At 39.1% G+C, this 20,910-nt stretch overlaps 1 protein-coding gene across 2 annotated transcripts in view; it reads left to right on the top strand.

The window, feature by feature from the left end:
* The window catches only part of LOC138834374 (A disintegrin and metalloproteinase with thrombospondin motifs 6), a 209,452-nt gene extending 189,447 nt beyond the window's left edge, over positions 1-20,005 (top strand). For both annotated transcript variants that reach the window (XM_070032999.1, XM_070033000.1), the window contains exons 23-25: positions 4,335-4,511; positions 7,608-7,764; positions 16,921-20,005. In XM_070032999.1, the coding sequence (XP_069889100.1) occupies positions 4,335-4,511; positions 7,608-7,764; positions 16,921-17,030 (444 nt within the window). In that variant the 3' untranslated portion in view covers positions 17,031-20,005. The remainder of the gene's footprint in view (positions 1-4,334; positions 4,512-7,607; positions 7,765-16,920) is intronic.
* Positions 20,006-20,910: the final 905 nt, after the last annotated feature.

The following is a 20,910-nucleotide window of genomic DNA, read 5'->3' as shown; positions in this document are numbered from 1 at the left end:
ACACCCATGACTCATCTGAACATAAATCATCCATACACATGTAATACTTACAATTTTCTACCAATCATTTGATTTTTTTGCTTTAAAATATGATAGTTGCCATCTCACAGGTATTTTAGCATCATATTTAGCATATAGTGTTTGTTCAACAGTAGTTTATAGTGAGCCAAGCTCCAATGGCTCATACTTGTAATCCTAGTTACTCAGAAGTCTGAGATCTGAGGGTCACAGTTCAAAGCCAGCCTAGGCAGGAAAGTCTGTGGGACTCTTCTGTCCAATTACCAAAAAAGCTGTAAGTGGTAGTCACATGGTAGAACACTAGCTTTGAGCCAAAAGAACCTCAGAGACAGTGCCTAGAACCCAATTCAAGCCCCAGGACTGACACACACAAATAAAAGCTAGTAGAATAGTGGGGTGTGTGTGGGGGGGGGGATTTATCAGTCATTGTAGCTCCAGAAGCAGCAGCATTGTTAGCTTGTGCCTGGCACTGGGATAGCACTAGAGACTACTACAAATATTTAGCATGGCAAAGATAAAGAGAAATTAATCTGAAGAGGTTAAGTAGAACCTTGCACATTCAAAGAGTTTAAAATTTATCTTCAAAGCAATAGTAAACCATTAAGGATTTTTTGAAGCTAAAAGGCAATATTAACAGACTCGTGCTTTACAAAATTTCCTCTGATGTTCAGAAAGTGGATTGGAGTGAGGCAAGAGCAAAAAAAAAAAACCAGGAGAGCTATTAGGAAGTAGTTGCAAAAATTCATATGGGAAATAATATTTGTCTGAAGTAAGTTTAGTGGCAGTGGAGCTGGAGAGAAATCAACAGATGTACAAGAGACTTCTAAGACAGAGGTAGAATGAGGTGGCAGCAAGATTGAAGGGTATTATTGGCTGTGAAAAGGATTTCTCTCTTGATCTAAACTCCCCAGCTTTTGCTTCTTCTAAATCTGTCTTGGAAAAAAAATGATGTACTATCATCCTTTAAAATTAGTTCCAATGAAACTTACTAAGCTGGAGGAAATAAATTCTGTTACTGCATTCATTGTGATAAGGAGATTGTATAGAATCCTTGATTTGTACCTGGAAAAAAATCAATATTATTCTTTCTATTACATATACCAGGCTCAAGGATGACCCTTACTAACACCATTACTTAAAGATGTGTACAGGGGCTGGGAATATAGCTCAGTGGTAGAGCATAATGCTAGCAAGGTCCTAGCACTGCAAAAAATAAATAATGTATACAGTATTTATTAAGACATTGCCATTCAGTAAATCAAAACATCATCTTTTGGGATAAAGAATAACATATATTTATTAGGTGCTTATTCAAAGCCCTCAGCCGGAATGTGTGATCAAATGAAAAGCGGGACCAGAAACAGAAGTAGAGTAATTTTCAGGTTATATTGTGGTAGAGATGAGAAAGATATGTAAATAAGTAATTATGAAACAAACTAGTGGTGATTAGGCACACAAGAATTTATATGTTCTGCATGCACCTTTATGGTGTGCAACATTAGTGTACGGTCACGTTTATGTCCTAAATAAGACTATGAATTCATTGAAATTAGAAACGATCTACCTTCATTTTATGTCTCCAGTTTTGTGTACTTCCTGAATGAAACACATAGAAACAGTGAGGCTAGGCCCTCGCTTGAATAAGAGGAAGGACATATTTTAAGGAAGAACCTAAACATTTTGGAAAGCTGAAGAGTTTCAGTCCTTCAATCAGCTACCTCCATTAAAGAGGTGGCTTAGAAATATGTAGAGATGAGGTTAATGATAACATTTATGACATGAGAAGAAGCATCTATTCCTCAGTTTGAAAAGTAGACACACCCTATTCTAAAGAACAGTCAAGTTCATTAGGTTTGTAATTGGTGGATAAGGAAAAGTGGAGCCTGCCTACCTGCATGCCTGCCTACCTGCTTCCCTGTCTCCCTTCCCCTTCCTTCCCTCCCTCCCTCCCGCCCTCCCTTCCTTCCCTCCGTCTTTCCTTTCTTCCTTCCTTCCTTCTTTGTGCAATACCTGTATATTCTTAGGTACCACACAATAAGAATTAGTTGCATCACAAAGACAAGTCCTTGTGGTCTACTAATAACAAAAAAAATCCTTTAAGAAAGCTACATCAACCATATAAGATGATGCTAAGTGAAATGAATCCCAACATAGGAACACAGAGGTTTTTATCTTTCTTGCTGTTGTTTTTAATATATTTATAATAATTTATAATATATATTTATAATATATTTATCATGCGATTTAAAAAAATTTGTTTCTTTTGTATGTTCTTCCCCCTATGGTATCATCCCTGTTTTCACTGTATTTGATTCTCGTGCCCTGCATCTTGTTTATACATTTTTCTAATTTGGGAAGGGGAAGGGAAATAACAAAATGCTGAAATAAGAATACAGGTTGACCTATTGTAACAATGAGATGTACAAGACACTATGTGGAAAACGAACTTCACAGTTTGGGGTGAGGGGAGGGAGGAGTTGAGGAGGCAGGGAGGGAAGGGATGCAAAGGAGGGAGTAACAATGCTCCATAGGAAATGTACTCCTTACCTTACTCATGTAACTGTAACCTCTGTACAGTATCTTTGCAATAAAAAATATACTCTAAAAAAAAAAAGCAAAAGGAAGAAAACTACACCAGCAAGTAGGAAACCAAGAATTCCACATTCCAAAATTGAAGGAGCATTTAATTACAGCTGAATAAAACCCAGGATAAGGAGGAATGAGGAATAAGCCTATTCCTAGTAAAAGAAGAAAATAAATTAGCCAGGAGAAGCAAATACTGAGCCAGACACCAGTGGCTCAGATCTGTAATCCTAGCTGCTCAGGAGGCTGAGATCTGATTATCACTATTTGAAGCCAGCCCAGGCAGGAAAATCCATGAGATTCTTATCTCCAATTAACTTCCCAGAAAATGCCACATGTTGGTGCTGTGGTTCAAGTGGTAGACTGCTAGCCTTGAGCAAAACAGAAGCTCAGAAGCTTTTGACCTTTTCTGCTTATCCTAGACTTATACTAGTTATTGCAAATAAGGGATACCATGGGACCTATGTTTCTTTGGGCCTGGCTTACTTCACTTAATATAATTTTTTCCAAGTCTTTCTATTTTCTAACAAATGGGGCGATGTCATTCTTTCTCATGGAGGCATAGAATTCTACTCTCTCTATATACCACATTTTCTTGATCCATTTATCTACTGAGGGGCATTTGGGTTGGTTCCATATCTTAGCTATGGTAAATAATGCTGCGATAAACATAGTTGTGCTGGTAGCTTTAGTATGGCCTTGTTTGTGATCGTTTGGGTAAATGCCAAAAGTGGGATTGCTGGGTCATAGGGGAGCTCTATGTGGAGTCTTCTGAGGAACTTCCATACTGCTTTCCAAAGTGGTTCAACAAGTTTACACTCCCACCAACAATGAAGTAGGTGTTCCCTTTTGGCCACATCTCTTCCAGCATCTGTTGTTATTAGATTTCTTGATTATAGCCATTCTAACTATGGTGACATTTTTCTAATTTGGGGAGGGGAAGGGAAATAACAAAATGCTGGAATAAGGATACAGGCTGACCCATTGTAACAATGAGATGTACAAGACACACACAACTTTACAAGGGGAGGGGGGGTGGGGGGAGTTGGGGAAGAAAGGGATGGTAGGGGGAAAACAAAGGAAGAGGCAACAATGCTTGATAGGAAATGTACTCATTACCTTGCTCATGTAACTGTAACCCCTCTGTACACTACACTATTTTTACAATAAAAAACATAATTTTTAAAAAAAAGAAGAAAAAGGAGCTCAGAAACAGCGCCCAGGCCAAACAGCGCCTAGGCCAGGCCGAACTCGGCCCTGGATTAGAGAAAGAAAGAAAGAAGAAGAAAGAAAGAAAGAAAGAAAGAAAGAAAGAAAGAAAGAAAGAAAGAAAGAAAGAAAGAAAGAAAGAAAGAAAGAAAGAAAGAGAAAGAAGGAAGGAAGGAAGGAAGGAAGGAAGGAAGGGAAGGAAGGGAAGGAGGGAGGGAGGGAGGGAAGGAAGGGAAGGAGGGAGGGAGGGAGGGAAGGAGGGAAGGAAGGGAAGGAGGGAGGGAGGGAGGGAGGGAGGAAGGAGAGAGAGAAGCAAACACTGACGTCAGCTCTTTGAGCCTTTAAGGGAAAGATCAAACCACTTCTGTTTTAAAGCTTTTAAAGAATTTCTTACCTAAGGGTTTTTGCCTAGAATTTAGGTGTACATATATTGTTTGCACGTGCACATTTACTTCTTGAAAGAATTCCCTCAAAGTTTTGCCTTTACAATGCTGTTACTCATTCGTACTTGTTTTTATTTCCAGTGCACACCAAAATGTGGCCCAGGATTCAAGCATCGGATTGTTCTGTGCAAGAGCAGTGACCTTTCCAAGACCTTCCCAGCGGCACAATGTCCCGATGAAAGCAAACCTCCTGTTCGGATCCGCTGCAGCCTGGGCCGCTGCCCGCCTCCTCGCTGGGTGACAGGAGACTGGGGCCAGGTGAGGCGGCTGGAGTGAGGGTTGCTGTTGAACCAGAGGCTCCTGAGGTTTTGTCTTTGCAAGGGTTTGAGAGACGAGGCGCCGTTCACACTGGGAAGTCTGTCACAGCACATTGAGTCGTGTTCCCCCACACCTACGTACATCTCTTTCTTTTCTTCTTGAGACAGTCTCACTAGCCCAGCTGGCCTTGAACACCCACACTTCCTGCCTCCACACACATGTGCCATGGCGTGCCACATACATCCCTTTTTTTTTTTCTTGGTCAGTCGTGGGGCTTGAACTCTGGGCCTGGGCCCTGTCCCTCAGCTCCAGGCTAGCACTCTACTACTTGAGCCACAGTGCCACTTCCGGTTTTCTGGTAGTTTATTGGAGATAAGAGTTCCAAGCCTTTCCTGCCCGGGCTGACTTGGAACCATGAGCCTCGGAGCCCAGACTCCTGAGTAGCTAGGATTACAGACACACATCCCAATTTTAATTACACTTTCTGCCCTACCGTTTTAAGTAAAAATTAGAATAGACATAGACCCAGTCAGTGGAGATTTGAAGAAACACCAAAGCTTTGGATTCTAATTCAAGAACAAATGAACACCAATGTCTTAATTTTCCCACATGCAAAAAAAAGGAAAGTTCTTTCTAACCTCATAGAGAAGTTTGGGCAGCTAGCTGTTGGTTCAAAATATGTTTGACAATCTTAGAAAATATTATTAATACACTTCAAATGTTTTCTTTTTCTCTGGTGGATGATGTGAATTGGGCTTTGGTATGTATTTTTTTATATTGAACTCATTTTTATTTTATGTTCCAATTCCTAGTTTTCTTTCTCATGTACTGTTGTGTTAACTTGATATTAGCTATCTAAAACCCCGTTAAACAGGTTGGTTCTCATCACAAGAAGAATGACAAACTTTGTGAAATAGTGCCTTTATTAAATAGCTAGACTGATTGTTACAGTTGCTCAAATTAGCCATTATATAGTATCTGTATATACACTTCTTTTTTGGGGGGAGGGGGGGTTCGGTTGTGGGCCTGAACTCTGGGCCTGAGCGCTGTCCCTCAGCTCTTCAGCTCAAGGCTAGCACTCTACCACTTGAGCCACAGCGCCACTTCCAGCTTTTTTCTTTTTGCTTATGTGGTGCTGAGGAATCGAACCCAGGGCCTCATGCATGCAAGGCAAGCACTCTACCACTGAGCCACCTTCCCAGCCCTGTATATACACTTCATAATGCCAACTTTTTCACAATAAACAGTTATATCTCTTCACTTAAAAATAAAAATTGGCATGTTTGAAGCACAAAGGAAAATTCAGTGTTGTTTTCCTAAATGCCAAAGAAGGTATCTGTTAAATTATACTTTAAAAATAATACAAAAGCGGCTATGTTGAGCAAGCTTGTAATCTCAATACTTGGGAGATGGAGGCAAAAGGATCATGAGTTCAAAGCAAGCCTCTGCTACATAGTAAGATCCTGTCTTAATAGTGATGATTATAACTACAATATCATAGAAAGGAAATTTATAGCCAGCCAATATCCTGTGGTATTATAATTTGCCTATCAAAATTAATTTTCTAATTTTCAAGACTCAACCTATAACAGTATGATTTTGTTTACCTGCAATTACATGTTAAAAATGGCATTTCAAAGCTGGGATTTAGCTTAGTGGTATAATGATCACTTAACATGCATGAAGCCCTGGGTTTGGGTCCATAGAAGTAGATAGTAAACTTTTGGCCAAAATCCACTATTACTGGAGCATGGCAACAATTCAACATTTTTGGAGTATAACAGTGTGTGTGTGTGTGTGTGTGTGTGTGTGTGTGTGTGTGTGTGTGTGTGTGTGTATGTATACATACATATTTCTTTTATTGGGAAAAGGCAAAGATTTTTAGCGCCTTTTGAGGTAAGTAAACATATTTCCTCTGTGCCAAGTTCTATGAAGATGTATCACCAACTCTGGAGAAGTAGTTCATTTCATTTCCAAAATTTTCAAATGGAATACACTTGATAAAAATAAATGTTTCCCATAGAAGCCTGTTTCATACTGCATTCTGATAATATATACTTTTATACATTTTAGAGTGTGTTTGTCATTCTGTAAAAGAAAGCATATGAATATCTTTGCAAATCTGGTGATTGCTCTGAGTTATTGCAAACAAATGCAATAAGGCTTCTATATACCTTGTAAATACAGCATCCTGTCTTTGTGCTGGTAAGCTCCTTATCCTTTTTTTTTTTTTTTTTTGGTCAGTCGTGGGGCTTGAACTCTGGACCTGGGCGCCGGCCCTCAGCTCTTCAGCTCAAGGCTAGCGCTCTACCATCTGAGCTACAGCGCCACTTCCGGTTTTCTGGTGTTTTATTGGAGATAGGAGTCTCATAGTCTCTCCTGCCCGGGCTGGCTTTGAACCTTGACCCTCAGATCTCAGCCTCCTGAGTAGCTAGGATTACAGGTGTGAGCCACCGGCGCCCGGCTCCTTATCCTTTTGATCACAGACCTCACAGGTTTTTGAGTGGCAGGCCCAAGAAACAGATCTAGCTCCATTCTTCAATCTAGGTGGCTGAGTGGTCCCAGCTACACCCAGCCACTCAGTAACTTCAATCCTGAAGTGATGGAATCCCTGAGCAGATGAACAAGGGAAACATGCTAACTGGTTAATAGCTGATCACTTCTCAGGTTTGGGACCTAAAATACCTTAGAAAAATTAAAGTGCTTATTCAAGCTTTTTAAAAACGATCCCTTAGCAGGCTCCTTACCAATCACCACTACTATGTTAGTAATGATTTGATAGACCACCAGGTTATTTACCTATGAACCTAAAATAAATAGGGATCAAAAGTAATAACCCAGCTCTAGAATCTCTCTGTATTCTACTTCATCACTGGGATTTTCTCACTCCTCTCCCACTACATTTCATCAATGTTGCATGGAATTGTTGGAGAGATAGCTCAAGAAACCAGCATCTCTTGAACTCTGGCTTCCTAGAGCAATAATGTGAGTTTTTAAATGAATTTTGTAGTAGAATAAATGATCCCTTAATGATGACCCAGTACTGTACTAAGAATTGTTGAAATTGGAATTTTGTTTCTCTGTCTTTGAATGCAGTGTTCTGCTCAGTGTGGCCTTGGACAACAAATGCGTACTGTGCAGTGCCTCTCCTATACTGGACAAGCATCTAGTGACTGTCCAGACACTGTTCGGCCTCCATCCATGCAGCAGTGTGAAAGCAAATGTGACAGTACACCCATCTCCAGTACTGAAGGTAAGAGACCTGTGGTCTCTCATGATGCCTCTGCTGTTCCTAGGAATCCTTAGTTAGCATATAGTTTGTATAAAGGGTGGTGAAAGCTGTGTATGCCCTGGACTAATATCAGGAGACCTAAGTTTAATGCTGACTCTTGGAATTCTTTAGCCTTGCTAAGTCACTTAACTTCTCAAGAGGTAAGTCTACCAATCTATAAAGTGAGAGATTAGAGTGGGTAGTCCCTAAGGTCATGGCCGAGTTAGAATGTTTTTTAAGAAAACTCTGTTATGGGAAAGTGCTGTGTAATGAGCCACTCTTAAAATTGAAAATGTTCTTTTGATGAGATAATAAATCTCTAGCATTATGAAGATTCAGCTCACAATTATTATGCATAATGAAAGCATATATGTAAAGATAGTTGTGGTATAAATGCTCATTTTCTCATTGTAGAAAGTGAAAATAATTATGTAGCTTTTAATGAACAGAATGACAGTGCTCTAACACGTCTCTTTTTCTTAGATATTGGAAATTCCTTCCACTAACGGCAGAGTTAGCCAAATTATGAATTTTCTTATCTTTTATTTAAATAAAAGTGCTTTATTCATTTAGTAAGTGTTTCAAAAATGTCTTGAATTCTACTATACAAAGCACTGTATCAGAAATAAGAATTAAAAAGTCAGGTGCTATTCATGAAATGGAGATCGGGAGAATCTCAATTTGAAGTCAGCTCAGGAACAAAGTTAGCAAAATCCATCCTAACAAACAAGCTGGGCATGGTGGTACACATCTGTAACCCTCCTGCTATGGGAGAGGCATAAGTAGGAAGACTGTGGCACAAGCTTGGGCAAAAAGTTTGAAACTCGGGGCTGGGAAGGTGGCTCAGTGGTAGAGCGCTTGCCTTGCATGCAAGAGGCCCTGGGTTTGATTCCTCAGCACCACATGAGCAAGAAGAAAAAAAATGTTTGAAACTCTCCTTTAAAACTAAAGAAATAAAAAGGAGTGAGAGATATGGTTTAAGTTGACAATATCTGCCCAACAAGCATGAAGAAATAAATTCCAACTCTTAGAAATCCCCATCCCCCCATACACCCTACACAAAAACTTAAAAGCTGTTAAGAATCTGGAGGTATGTATGGCATGGTGAATGGGGTTCAGACAACATTTTCACATAAAATAGAGCTGTGATCAAATCAGGTACATGAACAACATATAAAATAACACATTCAAATCAACTAAGTAACCCATGATGGGGTTCTGCTTGAAAATAAATGTCAGAAACAGAGTTCCCGATAGGAAATGTACTCATTTACCTTACTCAGATAACTGTAACCCCTCTGTACAGTATTTTTACAGTAAAAAATATACAAAAAGAAAAAAAAACAGAGTTCTTGTGGCTCATACTTATAATGCTCGCTACTCAGGAGACTGAGATCATAGATTCTAGTTCAAAGCCAGTGTGGACAGATTTGTGAGACTTTTAATTTCAATTAAGCAGCAAAAAGCCAGAAATAGAGACATGGTTCAAGTGATAACCATTAGCAAAAAAGCCAACCCAAATAGCTCAAGGCCCTGAGGTTAAATCCTAGTGCCAGTCAAAAAAACCAACCCACAAAAACTGCCATAAACATGTCAAAGCAAATATCTGGTTTGACAGGACACAGAGTCCTTGCCTCTTTGCCAAAGGTCCAGTTTTTACATATTGAGGCCACAATGCAATTACTTTTATTATAAATTTTTATATTTTCAAAATAGTATAACCTTGTTTTACATTAATTGAAAATCAAAACTTTGTAAGTTCTCTGAATACTTATTTTTTGTCTTTATGAGACATTCTAAAAAAGGCTGCCTTGAGAAGAGCCCAGCATCCATAATGGCTAGAAGTAGTTTGCCTAGAAAAATTGTCTCTTAAGCCGGGTGACAGTAGCTCACACCTGTCATCTTAGCTACTCAAGAGGCTGAGGTCAAGATTCAAAGCCTGCTTGAGCAGAAAAGTCTGTGAGACTCATCTCCAATTAACCACCAGAAAACCGGAAGTGGCCTTGTGGCTCTAGAGCACTAGCTTGAGCTGAAATGAGCTCAGGGACAGCACCCAGGCCCAGAGTTCAAGCCCCATGACAAAAAAAGAAAGAAAAAGAAAGAAAGAAAGAAAGAAAGAAAGAAAGAAAGAAAGAAAGAAAGAAAGAAAGAAAGAAAGAAAGAGAGAGAGAGAAAGAGAGAGAGAAAGAGAGAAAGAGAGAAAGAGAGAAAGAGAGAAAGAAAGAGAGAGAGGGGGAAGGAGGGAGGAAGGGAGGGAGGGAGGGAGGGAGGAAGGGAGGGAGGGAGGAAGGGAGGGAAAGAAAAGAAATTGTCTCTTAAATAATCTAAGTAAAAATGTCTCCCTTTCATGAAGCTATGGCAAATAACTGATCCATTGTAAGTTATTAGCCAGTCCGTTTCTTTCACAATGTCAAGGTACAAAAGTTCAGTGGGAGGGAAAAATGTAACTATCAGGTTATTCTATTAGACCCTTTATATTATCCATCTTACTTGTGTGACATACATAAATATACCTCCCTGTATGTGTATGTATGCTTACTATGCTGACAACAATCTTTTGAGAGTTATTGCTGATAAAGAAACCCAAGCACAGAGAGGAAGGGTTACTTGTGCAAATGAACAAGGCTAGGAAATAGTAGGAAAGAATTTGAACTCAGATTTGACAGAGCCAAACATAAATGTTCCACTAGATTTACATATACTTTTTAGTTGTTTTGTTTTGCTGTTTATAACACAGGTTCTCAAAATGTAGCCCAGGTTTGCCTTGAATGTGGTGATCCTCCTGCGCCCCCCCCCCCCCCGCTAGTATACAGGTATGCACCACCATACCAGACATTTGGCAAAAAATGCTGTGTCTCTGTATTTTGTCATGCCTGATGATCATTTTTCTTAAACCAAAGTCCTAAGTAAACTAGAACAATGGATATAATTTTGAAACATCTTTCAAACTTGATAGGTCCAGCCTAAAAAATACATCTTTTTAGGAAAGGTTTATATCATTTTTACTTGAAAAATTATAAATTATTTCGATAGATGCTATTATTATCATTGTTTAAAGTAGGAAGTAGGAGGCTTTAGTCTAGGAATACAGCTTAGTGATAGAGCAATGCTTACCTAACTTATGCAAGGTCCTGGGTTCAGTTACTCTGCGGCAAACAACAACAACAAAATAGATAGAATTCAAGGGAGAGAGAGAGACAGAGAGAGGGAGAGAGACAGGAGAGAGACAGAGAGAGAGTTGTGACAGTTAAAGAGAATGAGAAAGATAAATAGGGTATCAAGAAGCCAAAATAGTGGAAGGGAAATAGGAAAAGGAAAAAGGGAGATATAATTTACTATATTCAACATCTGCTTTAGTTTTCTATTTCTGAAAGCTGTCAGCAAAAGGCTAAAACGTAAGCATGATCTTGACAGCTTAACAGACTGCCACACCATTGCTGCTGAAGTTGAATTATTGTCACACACAGACTGCCACTGATGAGGGTAACACACCATTGCTGCTGAGGTTGAATTATTGTCACACTGCATTTGAAGCAATGTGCAAAATTTCTAACGTATGTTCGGCAGCTAGGACTAGCCTACTAAAGCTCATGTGAAACTATCCAAAAATGCCATTTTTGTATTGTGCATGCAGTTTCAAGTTTCCTTGTAGTTTATATGGTGAGTCTTTTCCACTTCTTGACAGCACAAGACACTGGGTCATCTCGTATTTATTGCTGTCAGTTAATGATTCAAGGTGTTCATGAGCTGGTAACCCACCCAGGACAGGTGTCTTCAGAGTATATTGGTTTCCTAGCCTCTGATGTCTGATGGTGGCTTTTGATGGATCTGAGTCTCCCTCAACAAAGAACTTAGGAAAGCCTTCGAGGCTTCACAGGTCTCATACTGAGATCACTGGAACAAAATAGCTACTGAATTTAGATTTTAGTGTGGAACCTGAGATATTAAAAATCAGTGAGAAAAACAATAAAGACCATTTGAATGCTGATTTCTAGGAGGTAGGGAAAGTCAGTTTTTAATTTTTTATGTACCACTTCAAAGAGCTCATAATCTACTTAAGAGTTCAGGTTCACATTCCTGGCTGTCTGGACTTGGGTTGCAGTATGCCACATGGAGGTAGAGTGTGGGTGGCATCCAGGGAATTGAACTGGGCAAAAACAAAATGGGAAAGCAAAGAGAGAAAGGATTCATCCATGGTAATATGAAATCAGAATGGAGTTTGCTAGCTAGTATCACCTAGCTTCAAGATAAAAGGAAGTTGGTGCACTGCTCTAATAGTAGTGAATAATGTCCCAGGTGAGACTTGTTATTTCCTCCTTGGCTAGGATGTATAAAATGTATAAAATGCCAATGGCTCAAGTGCAACCTTATCAAGAAGAGCCCACAGAGGACACCTCCCCAATCTTAACTCCTATACAGGAATGCATCCTGCTCATCTCTGTCTTTCCATTGCTTACCAAGCTCTCCATTTCTATGGGTAGTCTATCAGAAACATGTCTGTGTTGTACTTGTTTATTTTTTTAATCCAAAAGAAATGCCTTAGGCTTAATTCCTAACTCTGCTTACTATGTTTGTCTGAATCTCATAAGCAGCTTTTAGGCACAGAGAATCTATGATACTGTTCTACAAAGACAGATACTGAAGTGTCCACTGTGGCCATGGACAAATCTGTGTGTGGGTGTCTCCATGACTCCAGTGATTTAGTTGGCAAGCCTTAGAGTGGTTGATGAACTAAATGCTAAAGTACTCCACTGGAGGAGTTTGTCTAGTCACCAGGCCAAATTAAGACTTTAAAGTCAGAATGAATTTGAATCCCACTGCATCCTAAATGTGTAAGGCTTTTGAACGCATATCTTTTAGATCAGTGTTTTTGAAAGACTAATGTAAAGCACCTGGGGGAGGGGGGAAATCCCATTGCATATCAATGATATATAGATTCACGTGCTACCTATGAAAAAGGTTGTGTGATTTCATCATTCAACTCTACTAAAGCCTGGTTTGCCAATAAGATCTGCTCCAATGTGGGCGTGGCAAGTTATTTACAATTCTAATAGTGATCTAGTTCACTTCAAGGGACACAGGGACTGGCTTTAGGTACTTGATGTGTTTCTAAGAATTTTGGCATACTTGATGAATTGATTTTTTCCTACTAGAATTCCTTGGTCTTGGGTACAGTGGTGTGTGTGTGTGTGTGTGTGTGTGTGTGTGTGTGTGTGTGTGTGTGTGTGTGTGTGTGTGTGTGTGTGTGTGTGTGTGTGTGTGTGTGTGTGTGTAATAAGAATGGAATAAAGTATAAAAGCAGAGACTTGTTAGGCCCACAGAATGTGTCCTAGAGAAACCATATAATAATAATAAGCCAGACATTTATGGCTCATGCCTGTAATTTTAGCTACTTAGGAGGCTGAGATCTGAGGATTATGGTTCAAAGCCAGCCTGGGCAAGACAGTCCAGTTCATGAGAATCTTATCTCCAAAACGCTACTTAGAAAAGGCCAGAAGTGGTGCTGTAGTTGGCTCAAGTGGTAGAGCACTAAGCCCTGAGCATAAAAAGCTCAGAGGCAGGGCCCCAGGCCCTGAGTTCAGGCCCTGGGACCAGGAAAAAGAAAAGAACGAAGGAAAGAAAGAAGGAAGGAAAGAAGGAAGAGACAGAGAGACAGAGAGAGAGAAGGAAAGAGAAAGAAGGAAAGGAAGGAAGAGAAAATATAATAAGGACCTCTTCCCCGTCCAGTATCCTTACAAGAAGGTCTTGCCATTCTCCTCCCAGGAGAGTAGTTAGCTGGTATAGCCAGGATATCCTGCTCATAGTGGAACAGAAAACTCAGACTCTTTCCTCTGAAAATCTATGACACTTATGGCTCAGATTCCATGATCTTAAAGTATAAGAAAAGGACTTGGGATGTAGGGCAGTGATAGAATGCTTGCATAGCATGAGAAAAATATGACAGTAAAGATCAAAATTTTTAAGGCAGATGAATTTATAGAAAACATTTTTTTCAATCTTCCCTGGAAGATCATGAGTTTGAGGCCAACCTAGGTTACATAGTGAGATCATGTCTCAATTAGAAGAGGGAGGAGGAGAGAAGAAGGGGTAAATAGGGAGAAGAGGAGGAAGGAGAGGAGAAGGAAGAGCCCTAAGGGATTTATTGAATAGATCTATTAGTATTTATTTGTGGATAAAAATACTACTTGGGTGTAGAGAAAATTTTAAGTATTATCCAGAAATCAATGTCAATTTATGATCATTCATATATTAAGATTACAGCATTTAATTACTGTTTTGATTTTAGTGGGAAAAAATCTGATTTACATACAATTTTCCCTGAGTTTTATTTCATTTTCTTTTTACAAAAGTTAGCTGTATTATATATTGTCTCAAGAGTAGAAGACAAAAAATTATTTCATAATTGTAATGAGTTTTGAGAATGAGGAAGACCTGTGAAAGGATAAGTTTTGTAATTAAGTCCCCTCAACTACATCATCATTATGTCAGCAAGTCAATCCAAGCCTAGAACAAAGCAGTCTTCTCTAAGCTAAAACTGACAATGTCAAGGATGAATACACCAATCCAATTTAAAACAGTTCTTTTTTTTAAAAAAATGTTTTTTATTTAAAAATCTTTATTAAACAGACTGGTTACAGTTACGTAAAAGAATACATTTCCTTTTGGACAATGTTACCCCTTCTCTTGCTTTCTCCCAATTTTTCCCCCCATCCCACCCACAAGTTGAATAGTTCGTTGTATAGTTCAGTATGGTATCCAGTGAAGACTACTGCTGCATTTGTTTACCCTTGATCCCTCCATTTCTGTATTAATGTAACAGCAATTCAATTTCTTGGTGTATCTAAACATTGTCTGTCCACTCATTAAACTGATGAAAGGTAGGAAGCAGTCATTTAGGCTACTCTAAATAACTGAGACAACTGGACTTGTATTTTTAGGGCAGTATTTTCCCAGGAGCAATTCAAATAGTACATTCCCATTGAGAAATTTAACTTCTTGCTTCCTTCCCAACTTCTGGCAATAAGAGATGCTAACTCACGACTGATGATAATATCAATTCAATCTCTTACACTTACCATGTGTTTTCTATGCAGATGCTGTAATTGTTAAACCTGTAGTCACCCATGTTCCATAGTAGAGTGAATAATCACTCTTTAGTGACAAATGAAAAAGCTTTAGAAACAGAAGAGTGATTGCTTCACAAAGGTTGTACACAACAAAGCTAGTATTAAATCCAGGCAGTCTGGCTTCTAATTTTATGTTCTTGTACTATTGAAACAACCAGTTCTCTTCTATCTGTTTATCAGTTAAATCATTTTTATATTTTGGCAAAGAAGGTCAAAGCCAAAGTTTACTTTTGTATTTGAAAGTCTTACAAAGACCTGTTGCAGAGTATAATGTGATTTGGGATTAAAGATGAGTGATACTGTATTACCAGGGGTAGGCTCAGTTTTTTTCCCACTCTGGTAACTGTATTATCTTGACAGTAGACTCCTCTTGGTAACAGTGCTAAAAAAATTTCCCCAAAATATTTATTTTGGGAAAAATATTCATATTTTCACAAAATATTCACCTTCTAACCTTTTTATGAGAGTTGGGTAAGTTTACTGATCATGACTAACTAGAAAGAAGAGAAATAAAATACAATACTGGTTAACTTCTAGTCTAAAATATGTGCTCTTTTCCCCTCAGATTCACATAGGATCCACCAAATATTATCCAATTTTTAGTACAAAGTTTTAAGAATATTTTTTGTACTTCTTAACCATCTTTCAGCCAAAACTCAAATTTACTGAGAGTCCTAATGTGAAAAGTTTCTGTTCGAATTTCTAAATATTATTCTCTTTGTAAATCAAATCTTGAATAAGTGGCAGAGTTTATGTGTTTGGAGGATTTGAGGGTTCCAGTTTCAAATGTTAACTGTCATTGAAAGGGCTTTGACAGTGAGATCAGTAAGATTGTTACCTTACATTTTGAATAAGAAGAACTGGAAACTTTCCCATTTCTTTACAGTTAATTTTTCCACGTTTATCCTGTGCTCATGTAACAGATATTAGTTTCTTAGAGTTTTAGTGGGTTTCTGAAGCCAGGAAAAATCAAGCAAACAGTACCCTACCTGAGTCCTAATTACCTTAGAGAGTTTACCCAGGATGCTTCAGTACAGTCAGCCTGGAAAAAGCAAGGGTGGCATTTTGTTCTTGGAAGTGTGTAAGAATGTAATTACTAGATTGATAAAGCACTTTTAAATCTCCTGGTAAAAGTGTTGCAGAGTCTGGAGATGACTATCACCGCCACTGTTAGCACCAGTGGGATTGTGAGGCTGGCGGGTGGAGGGCTGCTGTGGCTACCTCTGCAAGCAGCCACCGCTGGAGCTGGGAAAGAGCATTTATTCACCTTCTGGCTGCAACAACTATAAACTGCAACTGTGGCAATTCTAGCGCTGAGGAGAAAATACACATAGGAAAAAAGGAGGCCATGTCTCACTTCCAAATTAAAAAAAGACATTTCTACATGTTTCCATAACCCACAGACTGCTGCCATTTGAGGCCAAGCCCTCGAAGCTTTCTTCTTTGTCTAGTGCAGTTGCTGAATCTAGGCCACGGTCAGCAGCCCTTTTCATTCACTCAGGCCCGTCCCCCGCCTCACAGATGCAGAGATTCTCTCGAGACGAGACGTGTACTTTGGTATCAAACAATACAACTCATGTTTGATTTTGGATAACCTTGCACTGTTGAATAAAATAGCCCTTGAGAAAGAAGCAATAAAAGCTCTGTAAGAAAAATGACTCATGTTTCCAAGCTGTCTAAAGTGATCACTTATCCCAACAAATGGTAATTCTTTCAAGACGCAGTGGGCATGCACCATACTTATAAAAGTCTGGAAGGAAAGCCTTGCAAACTTATTTAAAAAAAAAAATTCTGGGCTAAACTATATCAAAAGAATGTTTCTGGTAGTCTGTACCAGTCAGGGCATGCTTAAAAACAAAAACAAAAACCACATGGATGTGGAAGCCAAGGTGTATTGGCCCAAAATGAGGGGGGTGCGGGAGTCCTTGCTAAACATCCAGACACATCAGCTTGTTTATGTACTTGTTTATGTGCCCCTAATTGTTTTCCATTTTCTCCCCCCATTCGTTAGAGTGCAAAGATGTGAACAAAGTGGCTTATTGCCCACTGGTGCTGAAGTTCAAGTTCTGCAGTCGAGCATACTTCAGACAGATGTGTTGTAAGACCTGCCAAGGCCACTGACCCACAGAAAGCCAGAGAGAGAGTCTTGTCATTTCATCGTGGAAATGCATCCCTCAAGGAGAGCCACCCAGAGGAAGAGGATTGATGTCCTTGCGAAAGCATTACCCTGTGGAAAACATAACCACTGGTCAGCCCTAGCTGACAGGATTTCAATATTATTTTAACTTCTGTGAAGTGGGATTTATTGATCCAAAGTGCTGGACACGGTATTAGGAGGGAATGCCAGATTGGAGAGATCCAAACAACACAGGGAGACTTGCTTACTGTGGAGCGTTTGTGTTCTTTCGAGTAAATCCAATAGCCTGTTTACCTCCTTGGACCATTAAGATAATTTTTATTATGGACTTAGCAATGACACTGAATCCATTTGTATTTAAAACTGTTTAAAATGTAGCTGTTATGACTTGGTTAACTATGGAAGTAAAAGAAGATTCAGAATTCTTAAGTCATAGCTTAAAAAATATTTACTATACTTTATCTCACTACAACAGCACCACAATTTAAATTATAAAATGGGCTTTGAACTGTAATTTAAGGACCAATTATAAATCAAAAGTAATGGAAGTTTGTATTCTTTTTCTCCATTCCACTTAATTTCCTTAGGAATAATCCCCCTGTTCTGAACACTGCTGTGAGCCATATATAAAACTATATTAACGTGGACAATGAGGGACTTAGTTTAAAGCAGAGCAGCGGTTGCTGCAGCTGTGCAAGTCTATAAATTCAGTGCTAAGAGACGGTGGCCAACTCGCCAGTGTGCAAGTGAAGCTGAGATTTCCATTAAAAACTTTAAGAGAAAAACATTGCAATTTCATCCAGAAGCCAGACCTGTGGTATGGTAGAGACTGAAGTACTGGGTCCCTCACTACCACCACACCACACAGGATGCCTTATTTTTCACTTGAGTCCCTCCAACTCACTGTGTTTACATCTTCACCAGCCACAGATCAGCTTCTGCCTTCGATTGTTGCGTGCATGTCCAGCTTACTGAGATGATGCCATACAAAAGATAGGCCGCTCAGTAACAACCAGGCAGCCCCTTTTGCAAGTTGCTGACAATTATGATGCGTTCCAGATGTCCCTTCTTTGATATGGTAGAAGGGCATTTATTTATATGAGAGCAAGTGTGTGTGTGTGTGTATGTGTGTGTGTGTGTGTGCAGGCACTTCTGAGTATGCAGATAGATGAGTGTGCTTGCACATAAATGTGCTATTTTGTGAGTTTGAAAGTAGGCAAGGGACAACAACCAAAGAAGAAAAACTCACCAAGACTAAAGAGCATATGGCATAATTTTAACCATCATCCTACCAAGTATTTTGTGTTTTTTTTTTATGGATACTGTTTTGTTAATGTCAAATGTGAAGCCCAATTTCTTGGGCAAGTCAAATTCTAGAATGACATCCACTTAAATTAAAATGACTAGCCCATATCTTCCCTATCTTCACATCTTGCTTGTCCAAAGACTCAACAGCTTAGTTTTTAAAAGGGTAGTCTTTAATAACACTTTGTACTTGAATACTCTGTAGCTCATAGCAGGTTCTTGATGAATGTGCTCTGTGTTTAACAGGCCTTCTTTGGTGCACATACGTGTATATCATGCATTCACCAAAACTAAATGGCTACTTTGTAAGCATAGTATGTACAGTTGAAAAGCATGTGTCATACACTCCATGGTTCATTTTTTTTTCTAAAAGGAAAAGAAACTCAGATACCAAATGTCACCTAATCTTTCAGGTTTCTGCTGTGGCTAGATGGCACTGGCTTGTTTTCTGTACATTCCTTCACAACCATCCACATCTTATTCCCTGCCTGTCTCTCAATACCACAGTTCCTATCCCTGAGTTTTCCGAAGGTCTCTTGATATACAAGAGATATTGTCAAACCCCATGTAACTGCCCTTGGAAGACCAGCCCAACCACCACACTAGCTAATATGTGAAGGGAAAGCAGCTTATGGGCAGTGCAGTTGAAGCTTGAATTCCCTCTTGATCCTTTTCAAAGAAACATAAACTTGGTGCTAATGTGCCCTGGTGAAATTAAATAGCGCATACGTGGTTTTTGTGGCAGTTTAAGCATAGGTTTTCTATCTAGATCTGATTGTCACTAACACAAATATCAGCATATGTTTTTATTTCAAAAAGATACATTACTGATCAAAGGTCCTGCTTCATCCCCACGTGGAAGCTAACAATGCAAGGGCTGTCCCAGGGGTCCTGTGCATCGCCTCAGAGGTGGGGGAGAGGACCGAAGCCTGAATTCCCTCTGGGTCATACATCAGCACCAAAAACACGGTGATCCCTACCCTGGAGCATAGCATGCCTTTCAAGATGGAACCAAGCATAGAATGTAACAGGTTTAAACATTTTCAGGTAGGCCCTGAGTTTAAACCTGAACTGGCTTTAAAAAAGAGAGAGAGAGAGAGAGAGAAGAGAGAAAAGACCAACACATTCCACAACATGTTTCAATACCAGTGCTACTGTAGCCATTCATGTGGCTTCCTGAGGCTCTCCTCCTAAGTGATAACAATAGGATCTTCAGTAGAGGCTCCATTGCCCTGGCAGGTGGTCCAAAAGCTATAGCATCTGCTTAGGTACCCATGGCTGAGAGTAGTCTCTGCCATTGGTATAACTGTCTACCAAACAAAGGAAATGTAAATGTACCCAAATGATTGAATCCCTGGAACTACATGAGACTTACAGTATATTCCATTAGGAATTTTTCTCTTTGAGTGAATGTCACAGTAAGTATCCTTGATAATACAGAATGAAATTACCTTTGTATTATTGTGATTAGTTGTTGCTTATTATTTTATATGCAGTATTAATGTGGTACACTGTTACTTTTTTTGCTTTTGTAAATTATATTCTAATTTATTGCCATGTTTCCTAACACTTGTCCTACATTCATTCTCTTGCTTGTAATGAAAATGAAAAAAAAAAAGTCATTGTAACACTTGATGGAGTGAAATTCCACACCAGGCACAGATTTTTTAAAATATAGATAATTTAGTAAAAATAAAAAAAATCAGCTTGTAAGAACAATTCAGTGAAAGTGGTCTGTTTCCTGAAAAGTTTGTGTTAAACTCAGTGAAAGGAATTCTTCCCTTGGGATATTACATTTATATTATCTGAATTATACAGCTTGAAATAACCAAAATACCTTTCTTGGGCACTGCACCTATCTGAGGATAATTTAGTCTGATCTAAATGCAAGGTTTCAGAAATTTCATTGGTGCTACACCTCCTGCAGAAGAGCCAAATACCCACCAGCTACTTACTCTGAGGCTAGAAAGGAAGTTCTTTTGGTCATTGCCACACATCTTCATTCTGGAGGTGCACAACTCTTTCCTTCCTTGCTTGCTTACCCTGTAAATTCTTTGGGTGAGGACCAAGTAATGCAACCTGGTGGATTTTTCTACAGAGACTGAACAAGGAACATAGAAGCATGATGGACACACTTTTCCCACATTCACACATTTCCTTTTAATCCGAAGGTGAACTAATAGCATTGGTGGAATAGCACTGGTGCCCTCTGACACAATAATATAAAAAGGTAATTTTATATATTTATTATCTATAGTTTTATAACATAAAAATAGTTTAAATCTGAACATAACCTTCCTAGATGCTTAACTGTTTAATATTTTAATGACAACTTCACCTGTTGCATAAGAGGTAGAATATCTAAGCATAATGCTCCTCTAGTCCAGCCTCTCCCTGCCCCATACACATGCAAACATGCACACACACAAACACACACACACACACACACACACACACACACACACACACACACACACACATCGTACATGAAAGTAAACTAGGTTGGGCCATAAGTAGTGATGAAGAGCTATAACCCAAGAAACTAAAACAGGAGGATCA

The sequence above is a fragment of the Dipodomys merriami genome, unplaced genomic scaffold (genome assembly GCF_024711535.1).
Source record: "Dipodomys merriami isolate MVZ:Mamm:240054 unplaced genomic scaffold, mDipMer1.0.p SCAF_213, whole genome shotgun sequence".
NCBI classification, from domain to species: domain Eukaryota; kingdom Metazoa; phylum Chordata; class Mammalia; order Rodentia; family Heteromyidae; genus Dipodomys; species Dipodomys merriami.
Note: the sequence above shows the minus strand (reverse complement) of the source record. Positions and strands in the feature narration are given on the sequence as shown.